Source organism: Rhinatrema bivittatum, chromosome 7 (assembly GCF_901001135.1).
Source record: "Rhinatrema bivittatum chromosome 7, aRhiBiv1.1, whole genome shotgun sequence".
Lineage (NCBI taxonomy): Eukaryota > Metazoa > Chordata > Amphibia > Gymnophiona > Rhinatrematidae > Rhinatrema > Rhinatrema bivittatum.
In genome coordinates, this window is record NC_042621.1 from 34,847,200 (window position 1) to 34,859,334 (window position 12,135).

Below are 12,135 nucleotides of genomic sequence, written 5' to 3' on the forward strand. Positions count from 1 at the left end.
TGAAGCTTGAAGAGGCATCCCTTGCAGAAGATGAGGAAGAGACAGCCACCACTGTAATTCGTCGGCAGTAGAATCCAAGAACGGAAGGACTACATGAAACTGCTCCGACACTGGCTGCCAACAGGATAGCAAAGCTTTCTGCAATGGACGCATATGAGCAAAAGCCTAGGGGACAAGGTCGATGGTGGAAGCCATGGATCCCAGGACTTGAAGATAACCCCAGGCTGTCGGGGAGGGTAGCGCAATCAGATTCCGGACCTGATCGATCAGCTTGAGGGCGCACGCCCGTGGTAAGAAAATCTTGCCTACTCGGGTGTCGAAGTGGGCTCCCAGGAATTCCAACTCCTGGGAGGGCTGAAGCTTGCTCTTGGAAAAGTTCACTATCCACCCGAGGGAGGCAAGGAGCTCCAAGACGCGATCCACCGCCCGTTGGCAAGAGGTCTCCGACTTGGCCAACGTCCAGATAGGGGTGGACGAGAATCCCCTCCCGGCACAGGGCCGCCGCTACCACTACCATGACCTTCGTGAAGGTGCGAGGAGCGGTCGTGAGGCTGAAGGGGAGAGCTCGAAACTGGAAGTCCTGGTTGAGGATGTGGAATCGGAGATACTTCTGGTAGTCGCGGTGGATGGGAATGTTGAAGTACGCTTCTGTGAGATCGAGAGAAGCAAGGAACTCTCCGGGGTGGACCGCCGCAATGACCGCACGCAGGGTTTCCATGCAGAAGTGGGGGATCTTGAGGGCCCGATTGACCCTCGAGGTCCAGGATGGGGTGGAAGGACCCGTCCTTTTTGGGCACGGTGAAGTAAATAGAATAATGGCCGGCACCAATCTCCCTTTCCGGAACTGGGACCACCGCCCCCAGATCCAGAAGTTTGGAGAGAGTCTGGACCACCGCATCCCTCTTGGCCCGTCCGCAAGGCAAGAAAAGAAAGAGATCCGGCAGTTCCCTGACGAGCTCGAAAGCGTACCCCGTCTTTGATAATGTCGAGGATCCACTGGTCCGATGTGATCTTGACCCATTCCTCGAAGAACAGGGAGAGGTGTCCGCCGAGGTAAGGAACCGAGGAATGGGTCAGCTGAACTTCATTGCGTGGCAGGTTTAGAGGTGGCACACACGGGCTGGCCCTCACGAAAGGGCCGCCTGCCACAAAAGGACTGCGACCAGGACTGAGCACGAGAAGAACCCCTCGCGGAACCGCCCTGCCCCCGAGAAGCAAAGCGACGCTGGCCCCTGAAGCGAGAGCAGGAGGGTGCGAAGGACCGGGAAGACTTAGGGCGGTCCTCTGGAAGCTTATGGACCTTGTTGTCAGCCAAGGAGTCCATAAGCTTCTCGAGATCCTCTCCAAAGAGCATCTTACCTTTGAAGGGCAGCATGCCCAGCCGAGTCTTCGACGACTGATCAGCCGACCAATGGCGTAAGCCAAAGGAGCCTCCGGGCAGCCACCGCCGAAACCATCGCCTTCACCTGCACACGGACCAGATCGTAGAGGGCGTCCGATACGTAGGCGGTTACAGCCTCCAGACGTTCGGCTTGCTCTGCCTCTGCTGGCAGAAGATCCCGGGCGCAGAATAACTGTTGAACCCACTGAAGGCCTGCCCGCATCATGAGGCTGCTACAGCAAGACGCCCGGACCCCGAGGGCCAAAACGTCGAAGATGCGCTTCAAGTGAGCCTCTAACTTATGATCCTGTGGATCCTTCAGAGCCGTGGAACCTTCCACTGGAATCGTGGTGTGTTTGGCCACCGCAGAGACATAAGAATCCACCGAGGGATATCGCAGCAGCTCCAAACCTTCCTCCGGGAGGGGATAGAGCTTATCCATCACACGCCCCACCCGGAGTGCACCTTCGGGGGCCTCCCATTCCAGCAGGATAAGGAGCTTGAGCATGGGGTGGAAGGGAAAGGCCGAGGCCGGAGCCCCCCCAGGACTGGGTTCATATCCTTAGGGAGCGAGGCCATGAGATTACCCACGGAAGGACTTTCCAGACCCAGCTCCTGCAGAACAAAGGGAAGGAGGGGCTCCAATTCCTCCTTACGAAATAGACGAAGGGCTCTGGGGGGTCATCCCCCTCTAGGGGGGGGGGGGGCATCCGCCGAATCCGAGGAAGCGACGGGGTCCGAGGACCCAGGAGACACTGGGGGGGGAGGAAGTGGGGGGCACCCCTGGGACCACCTGCACTGGCCCCTGGGGCTCCGCAGCCAGTCCAGCAGTCATCGGTGCTGAGCGAGGGATTTTTGCAGGGGGGGGGGACAAGGGGGGGCACTTTCGTCCTGCTCATGCAAGCTAGCTAAATAAGATTTTATTTATTTATTAAAGGCTTTTATATACCGAATTTCTTGATACAAATCAAATCAACTCGGTTTACATCAAACAAGTAGAAACTATAACCAACCAAACAGTAGAGACGATTTGAAGGAGGATAAAGTTACATTATAACAAGGATGTGTAAACTTGGAGTAGGAAATAAGAAGGGGGAATAAAGATTATAATATACATTGGAGTATGCAAGGGAGGCAAGGAGCAGTCCTGATGATAATTTGTAAACGTTCTCTTAATAATTTATATACATGGTTTAGCGCTTGTTTATATACATAGTTGCTAGATTTGTGATTTCAGGGCTTCCCAATCTTTTAGCCAATGTAACCCCATTTAGCACTTGAAAATTTGCATGACCCCAGTGGATGACCAAAACAAATTATCAGGTGACTGGTGGGTGTGTGTGTGTGTATGGGAATGAGAAGCCTGTGCATGTGAAGAGAGTGAGCATGGGAGTGAGAAGCCTGTATATCTGAAAGAGAAAATGGGAGTGGGAAGCCTGTGTGTGTGTATGCATGACAGAGGTCAGGTGACTGGTGTGTGTGTGTGTGTGTGTGAGAGAGAGAAAGTGATTTGTGCATGAGGAGAACGAAATCCGCCGAAAAAGGGACCCTGGATTTGCCGAGGGGGGGGGGAGGGGTCAGGACCCCCCTCCTGGGGACCCGCAGGGGCCAAATCGGGGGTTAAATCAAAGAAATCTGGCCCCCCAGCCCCAGGGAGCACTGAAATCGGCCCCGATGAAAAATCCAATATGGCTGCCGTTCCCGGGCTCTGCCGACCCGGGAAAGGCCTGGCCATGCCGGGAGAAGTGGAGCCCCGGGCTAAATTTGCTTGTCCTGCCAAGGAGGGACCTTCCCCACCCGGCAGGCAAGCAGTGCAGAGACCCTGCCGTGAAAAACACGAAGAGGGCAGCCCACAAGAAAGGCAGGCTGCCTGCCGGGACATAGCCGAGCCACGGCTGAAGAAAAAAAAGCAGAAAAAAAGGTTTGATTGACAGCCTGCACAGCAGGAGGGAAACCTGCTGCCTCCTGCTTGTCTGGCTGCCGGTTCAAGGCCTGCTCTGAGCAGAAAAAGAAAAAATGCTGGTCAACTGCTGCAAATAAGTTAGAGGTAGGTGAGTACCTGCAACTTATTTAAAGTTTAAAACTTTTTTGTTTGGAAAAGGGTCTCTGAAGGGAAGAATCAGATGCAGAAGGGGCTTGAGAGTTGGATCACCTGGAGAGGGATTGCCTGTGGAGGGGGAGATGGGGGAATGTAAGAAGATGGACTAAGTGATGTGAGAGAAGGGCTGGAGGAGAGGCTGAGAGGAGAGGAAAGCGAGGAGGAAGTAGGGGATAGAATGAAAGGGTAGGAATGACAGGATTTTGAGGGGGTTACTAGAAGGGCCTGTCTGAAAGAAAATCAGCTAGGGTATGTGAAAAGAGCTGGAGGGGGTTGAGAGATGGAGGTAGGCCAGGGAGATGAGAGGAGATCCACTGGAGGGGCAGAAGTTGAAAGAGGGGAAAAGGTTAAGAGACGAGGTCTTCTGAAAGGAGTGGAGGTCCACAGTAAAGACTGATTAGTGAGGGTTAAGCTTGAGAGAAGGGATCAACTAGAATTTGGGGATGCTGTGAGTGGAGTGATGGTTGGAGGGAGATTACATCCCTGATAATTTGTTTTGGTCATCCACTGGGGTCATGCAAATTTTCAAGTGCTAAATGGGGTTACATTGGCTAAAAGATTGGGAAGCCCTGGGTTAAACACTGTGAATCCCTAAAGGTTTGTGGATGATAATGAAGAAAAGGGTGCATGTGGGTAACCAGCACAAGCGGCAGTTAGTACCTTTAACAGAAGGCATGGGGATTACTACCCTTAGCCAATTAGCCTTGATGATTTTGATGGAATCGCAACATTGCTTTCTGCTTTCACGGGGGGGGGGGGAGAAGGGTTATTGGATTCTGCTGGGCCTCGACTCTTACGATCTGGGGTACTGATACACTGACATTAGGAATAGAGCACAGGGCACAGGACTGCTTCTATGGCCAAGTCCAAAAGCAAAGCACATTCAAGCAGCATTGTCTAAATTATCAGGAAGGCTGCTCACCACGTAAAAATGTTGCTAGCAATAATTTTGTTATGGGTTAGACCAGCGCTTCTCAACCAGTGTGTCACCAAGCACCGGCAGGTGTGTTGCGTGCTCCCGGTCTCTCCTGCTGCTCTTCCTTGCTGCCGTTGCCACTGTACATTCAAACCCAGTCGGAACAGCAGCGGTGGTAGGAGAAGCAGTGTGGTATCTGCGGCTGGCCTTTTCTTCTTCCCGCACCCTCCCCCCATGACCCAGAACAGGAAGTGATACGCGGTGCGTGGGAAGGAGAAAGCCGTGCCGCGTGGAAAAATAGCAGCGGCGGCAGCAGCAGCGGCCCCCGAGCAATCGAAGCAGCCGGTAATCGGGAAAGGAGACAGCAGCATGAGCCTCCCGCGGCCGATGGGATTCTTCTTTCGTGGCCTACGGGGGCTGGAGGAGGCGGCTGCTGCAGCTACCATTTGTGCTGGGGGGGGGGGGGGGGGGGGGAAAGAGGGAGTGAGAGAAAGAGAGGCAGCCAGCCAGCCAGCCAGCCCGTGTGTGATTGAGAGCATGTGTGTGATTGAGAGAAACTGGTCAGAGAGCTGATGTGTGTGTATAAGTGAGAGACAATCAAAGTGGCTGCTCAGGGAGATGACCGATGTGTATGTGAGTGTGTGAGACATTAGTCAGGGAGATGACTGGTGTGTGTGTGTGTGTGTGAGAGAGAGAGTGTGAGAGAGAAAAAGCATGGAAGTTTCTCTGATCCAATGCCACACGCCAATTTATTTATTCCCTGCTGCTAAATTTTACTTGATTGGGCTCTTTCCTCCCAGTTATTAGACTCGCAATTAACTATGGAATATGTTTATCATTAGTTTATTTGTTAATTGTTCTTAATTTATTCTTAATTGATATTTATGTACACCTGAATTCTTGACTGTAAAGCTTGTTGCTGATTTATTGTTTATTGTAAACCAAGGTGATATTAACGTGACGCAGTATATAAAAAATCACGAAATAAATAAAATAAATAAATGTAAGTGAGAAATCTGGGTATGTAAGAAAGCATGGGCATAAGAAGCCTGGTGTTGTGTGGGGGGGGGGGGTGTGGTGTGAAAAAACATGGGAGTGAGAAGCCTGATTATGTGAGAGAGAGCATGGGAGTGTAAAGCCTGTGTGTGGGTGTGCATGCATGAGAGAGAGAGACTGGTTGGTAAGGTGATGGTGTGTGTGAGAGAAAGAGACTGGTGTGTGTGAATGTGAAAGAAAGAATTTGATTCAGGGAATGAGAAGCCTGTGCATGTGGAGAGCGAGCATGGAAATGAGAGAGTCTGGTGTGTGTGTGTGTGTGTGTGTGTGTGTAACAGAGAGAAAGTGATTATGAGAATGAGAAGCCTGTGCATGTGAAGAGAGCGAGCATGGGAGTGAGAAACCTGGGTGTGTGTGAGACAGCATGGGAGTGAGAAGCCTGTATATCTGAAAGAGAAAATGGGTGTGTGTGTGTGTATGCATGAGCGAGATCAGGTGACTGGTGTGTGTGTGAGAGAGAGAGAGATTATGGGAATGAGAAGCCTGTGCATGTGAAGAGAGTGAGCATGGGAGTGAGAAGCCTGTATATCTGAAAGAGAAAATGGGAGTGGGAAGCCTGTGTGTGTGTATGCATGACAGAGGTCAGGTGACTGGTGTGTGTGTGAGAGAAAGTGATTATGAGAGTGAGAAGCCCATATATGTAAGTAGAACACGGGAGTGGGAAGCCTGTGTGTGTGTGAAACTGTTCAGGAAGGTGACTGGTGTGTGTGTGTCAAACACTGTTTGGGAGATGATTGGCGTGAGAGAGACAGAAACTGGTCATGGGGGCATGACTGGTATGGTGTATGTGTGAGAGACATGGGCACTAAGGAAGAGGACCACGAGTATAGAGCTTAGCTTCTACTGCTGCTTCTGGTGTGTGCCACGGCCTGCATGGAAGGGAAGTAGGAGAGCTGCTGGAGGGAGTAAGTAAAGGTGGCTTTTTAAGTTTATTTTTCTTGATTGACTGCCGTTTTAATTATTTAATATTATGATGTCTGCTTTTTTGAAATATTTTATTGGTGTTTGGAGAATGTTTTAATAGTTTTTATGAGTTTTTAATTGTTGGATGTTATTCTGTTCATAGCTGTTTTGAAACATTTATTCTGCTTATTAGCATAGTTTTACAATTATTTCTGTGTGGGGATCTATAGCTGCTTGCTAGTTCTGTTTTCCTAATAAGAGGTGTATTGGTTTTTAGGGCCTGATTTAATATTTGTAGTGTTGCTTTTTCATAGATAGGGTTGCTCCTGTTTGAGTGTATTCCATAATACAGGTGTAACTGTGTGCAGATTAGTTTATGTGCATTACTACAGATCCTGGGAGTATGTTAGGTCGGTTCTGTGTCTGTTACGGAGATGAGATATTTTACTAGCATATAAGTGTTTGTATCAGTCTTATTTGTTGTGTTTTCTCAAGAGGACATGCATTGGTGGTAAACTGCTGTCTTTTCATAAGTAGGGTTATTGAGCCTGGAAGTAGAAGGAGTTTGAGTTGCTGTTACTGAGATGACACCAGAACCAGAATATCTTTTTTGTAGGGTGAGTTGTATGGGGATGTCATAATTCTGCTTTACATCCATTATTGTGGGTCAGGGGGGTTCCCGTGGATGCAAACTGTACTTTTACATCTAGCCCCATGATGATCACGGGTCAGTGTGTCATGCATGTGAGAACCATCTGTCAGGTGTGTCCCAATAGAAAAAAGGTTGAGAACCACTGGGTTAGACAGTTGCTTGGTTATGATTGTAAGTATTACTATTCTTAACATAATTCTTGGGGGTAACCTCCTCAGAGCAACAGTTAAGTACCTTTAACAGACACATGGGGTAACCTGCACGGTGCAGCAGATACTCCCATAAGAAACTTGCTGGGCAAACTGAATGGACCATTTGGTCTTTTTCTACCAACAGTACTATGTATGTTACTATGTATGTAAGTTCCCCTTGAAAAGTGCCTACAAGGTCTGCAGGTTGAAAGCACTGGTGGGCTATGCACCCGCTTACTGTGCAGGTAAAATTTTTATACAAAAAGAAAAAAAAAAATCCAGCCTCTGCAGACTGTTTGCCTAACATGCCCTCTCTCTGCCTCCCCCCCCCCCCCCATCCCCTCCTGGTTAAAAGTGCATGTGCTTTTAATTGTGGTGGAGGGAGGGGAGGTAGGGTGAGAGGAGGCTACTATCAGATAAGTAGCCCAGATAAATAGCTTTGAAATTGTAGCACCAGTTGTCACTGCCATATAATGAAAAGAGACTTTGCAGGGATTCATTTGAAGTGCCAGTAAAACAAATGTATGTGAATGAACTGTGGCTAGGCAGGGACTCAACCAGGCAGAAGGCTGTAAGGAGCTGCAGAGAGGCAGTCTAAGGATCTGATGCTCTCTCTCGCACTCTCTTTCTTTGAGTGTGCACACAACATCTAAAGAATTAAATTGCCTTGCGAGTGCCTGTTTTCAAGATGCTTAGTCATCCACCAGCAAGAGGGGTTTTGATTTTTTTCTTTTTAATATTGTGCTCCCTGTTTTCAGAAAAAAATCCTGCATTCTTTCCCACTTTTCTGAAAGCATTTTGAGATCTTGTTTACTCTTTTTGGTGAGATGTAAAACATGAGCAAGGACGACGATAACGTGAGTGGCAGGTTTCCCTGGGTGCCTCGCGGCGCCAGTGTATATGGTAGGCGACTGCGCAGTGATTGCCAAGATTCCAGATTTTAGGCAGTAGACTGCATGAAGCATTTTAAAGCAGCCAAAAGCAAAACAAAAAAAAAATAAATACCCACAGAAAAAAAAAAAAGTCAGATATGTTGCTCTTCTCAGCTGCAGGGCTATAGTCAGTTATCAATTATATAACAGCATGCACCTTTTTGAAGAAACAACTTTAAAATGTCACTCTGGCATGGATTTTGTGGTGTTCAGGTTTTCTAATTCCTGGGTGACCTTGAGAACTTTTAAATCATATCGGGGAGCCACACTCAGAGTGCCTGCTCTCCCATAGAAGAGGACCTGACAATAGAGAAAAAAGTTGAACAATCTTCTACAAAATACATTCTTGAATTTAGTCATGAAGTGGATGATACAGTCCAATGAAATCCAATTTGGATTTTTTTTAAGGCATGCTTTCTGATTTTTCCCAGCCCAGACATGGAATATCTGACAGAACTGGTGCAAGTTTGAAATTTCTATCAACCTCAAATGTGTCTGATGATTCAAATTGTTTGACTCAATTAGAGACCCATCAGAGAAGGAAGAAAAGGCCCTGGCATCCACTAGAGAGCAGCTTACAGAGATTCAAACTTTTCTTTGTGAAAAATTATTTTTGTCATGAATGGGTAAATTCAAACTACATTTGAAGGCTACTGATAAGATTATTGATAACTGATAATTTGAAGCTGCTTCTGCTAACTCAAGGACATGTCTGCATGGCTCCTTTGCCAGCTATGGTCTTCAAAACCTTCAAACAGATCTGTTTTTCAGGATATCTACACTGAACGTACATGAGATATATATTTGCATGTAGTGGAGGCAGTACATCGAAATCTATCTCAAGCATATTCACTGTGTATGGATATCCTGAAAACTAGACCTGTTTGGGGCTCTTGAGGATCAAAGCTGCAATACACAATCCCTTGTTAGGTTACATCCTTAGATGGCCTGAAGAGTTAGCACTAAAACGCATGCATTGGAATTTCCTAAACAAATATTAAGCAGCAATGAACCTTATTCTGTCATATTTTTCTTTACAGTTACACCCTAAGAAATGATTCCAAGAAATATCTTTCCATAGATGAACTTTCTGGGGAGATTCAGCTAACCCAGGCCCTGGACAGAGAGTTGGAACAAGGCTTATACATTGTGGAGGTGGTAGCGTGGGAGAAAGGTAGGAGCATGCAAACATGCCAGCAGCACATTAAGAAAGGTTCAAAGCTTCACAACGATCCCAAGATGTTTCTGTTAATGATATAGGGCAGCGGTGCTCAAACTGGGCCTTGGGCCCCCTTCTAGCAGTTGGATTTTCAGGATATGCCTCATGAATAAGCATGAGATCTATTTGCACACACTGGAGGCAGTGCATCCATATTCATGAGGGATATCTTGAAAATGACTGGCTGAAGGGGCCCAAGGAAATCGCTTGAACACCACTGATGCAGAGTGATATGAAACTGTTATATGTAATCTACTGGCATAAAAAACTGTGCTGTAACAATATTCTTGATACTTTCAGATTATTTTGCTAGTTTTCAATTGCTACAAATAAAACAGTTTCATGCATTGTATTGTGCAGAGTCCCAATAGCTATTATTATGACGTGGGCAGGCAAACATTAAATATTTTATTCTGCTAATATTCTGCATTCTATATTATCTATAAAAAAAAATCATAGCAATTTCATATCTCCTAGGAGTAGCACTTCTATTGAAAGATGTATCTGAAACTAAATCACAAACTCCTCCTAGCAAAGCTGAAATCTTAGCCATAAAAGCATGGTACTAAAATATAGTAACATAATAACAGTCTCCCCAGCAATTTGCTTATGGTAGTAACTGCCACTCCATGCACGTTACCCTCATTTGTTCTGTGAAGGGTAGTAATTAGCACTCCATACAGGTTACCTCCATGCTTTCTGTTAAGGGTAGTAACTGCCGCTCTGTGCAGGTTACCCCCATGCAGAAATGTTAACCATCCCTTTCTTCAAGCTTTTAGGGATCTGCAGTGTTTGTCCCATGCCCTTTGCAATTCATTAACTGTTCTCATCTTCACCACCTCTTCTGTGAGGGCATTCCAGGCATCCACAACCCTTCTCTATGAAGAAATATTTCCTGATATTGGTTCTCAGTCATTCCCTCTGGAGTTTCATATTGTGGCCCCTAGTTCTATAGTTTCCTTTCTAACAGAAAAGGTTTGAAGTTTGTGCATCATTAATACCTGTCAGATATCGCGTAGGTCTGTATCAAATCTCCCCTGTACCTCCTCTCCTCCAGGGCACAGATATTTAGAGTGAAAAAGATATTTCTCTGATTTATTTATTTAATTTGTTTTTGTATACCAACATTCAACAAGTCATCACATCAGTTCACATATAATAACTAGTAGAAAATACAATGTGAAAAGTAGAGGCAAAAGCATTGTACAGGATAAGAAAAGAAAATTAATAAATATAGAAGAGAGAGAAAAAGAATAATAATTTAATTTAAGAGATAACATGCTGGAAGAGCTTTTAGGAAGAGCAAAGTTTTTAATTCTTTTTTTAAAGTTTGTAAAGAAGATTCAAGTCTTTTCTGTTGGGAGGGAGTTCCATAAAGTTGGGCCAGCTATTGAAAAAGCACGTTGTCTTGTTGAAGTGAGATGGAATAATTTAGGAAATGGATTTTCAAGGAGTCCAGTATTTGTGGAGCGTAAAGATCTTCTTGAGATTTGAAAAAGAATTGTTGAATTCATCCAGTCTTATTATATAACGCTTTATGAATTAGAGAAAGAGGCTTGTATTGTATTCTATAGAATATTGTCAGCCAGTGAAGATCTTTAAGCACAGGAGTAACATGATCCAACTTTTTAAGGTTACTAAGTAGACGTGCTGCAGCGTTTTGTAAAAGTTGAACAGGGGAGATGGATGAAGCAGGTAATCCATGGAGAATTGAATTACAAAAGTCTAATTTGGAGAATAGGAGGGCTTGCAAGGCTATACGAAAATCATGATGGTGAAGTAGCGGTTTAATTCTTTTTAGTATGTGAAGTTTGTAAAAGCCTTCTTTAATTATGTTGTTAATATGATTTTTAAAGCAAAATTCAGAATCCAAAGTGACTCCAAGGTCTCTTACATTGAACAAGATATTTTTATTAGGCAAAGAATTATTAAGATGGATGTCAAAATCAGGGGAGGATTTATTGCAAATGTAAAGTATTTCTGTTTTATTATGAACATAAGAACATAAGAAAATACCATACTGGGTCAGACCAAGGGTCCATCAAGCCCAGCATCCTGTTTCCAACAGTGGCCAATCCAGGCCATAAGAACCTGGCAAGTACCCAAAAACTAAGTCTATTCCATGTAACCATATGATTAAGGTTGAGGGATATTTGTGTTATTAATTGTTATATTGCATTTAAGATACGAATTACAAAGATTTAGTGAGTTAGTAAGATTTGTTTTAAATGTGCTACTTGCTAACTTCATGGAATGCCCCTTAGGTCTGCTATTATCTGAAAGAGTAAATAACTGATTCACATTTACCTGGTTCTAATTCTCTCATGATTTTATAGACCTCTCTCCTATCCCCCCTCTGCCATCTGTTCTCCAAGCAGAACAGCCCTAACCTGTTTAGACTTCTTTCCCTATATCAGTGATGGCCAACCTTTTGAGCTCAGTGTGTCAAAATTCATAAAAAAACAGAGCACAACTCGAGCGGTGTGTCACTTCTAGAAAAATCCATAATTGTGATATTTGTAGCTCTAATCAATAACAAAAAGTTATAATTTTAATATATGTACTGTATTTATTAATAAAGCAAAAACAAATAATTCTTTACCTTACCTGCTTAGTGACTTTTTTGTTGCTGAATTTCATTGACTAAATCTTCAATTGAAGGTTGGTATTTCGTACACTCCAAGTCCAAGCAAGCGTTACAAACTTCATCTGTCAGTCGGTTTCTTTTATTAGCTCCCATTCATTCTCACACCACTCCCTCCCCATCCCCCAGGCATGCACACATTC

General features: G+C 45.3%; 1 protein-coding gene across 1 annotated transcript in view; it reads left to right on the plus strand.

Moving 5' to 3' along the window:
- The window catches only part of CDH16 (cadherin 16), a 469,853-nt gene that overhangs the window by 299,320 nt on the left and 158,398 nt on the right, over positions 1 to 12,135 (plus strand). The window contains exon 18 of the mRNA XM_029610660.1: positions 9,170 to 9,303. Coding sequence (XP_029466520.1) covers positions 9,170 to 9,303 — 134 coding nt within the window. The remainder of the gene's footprint in view (positions 1 to 9,169; positions 9,304 to 12,135) is intronic.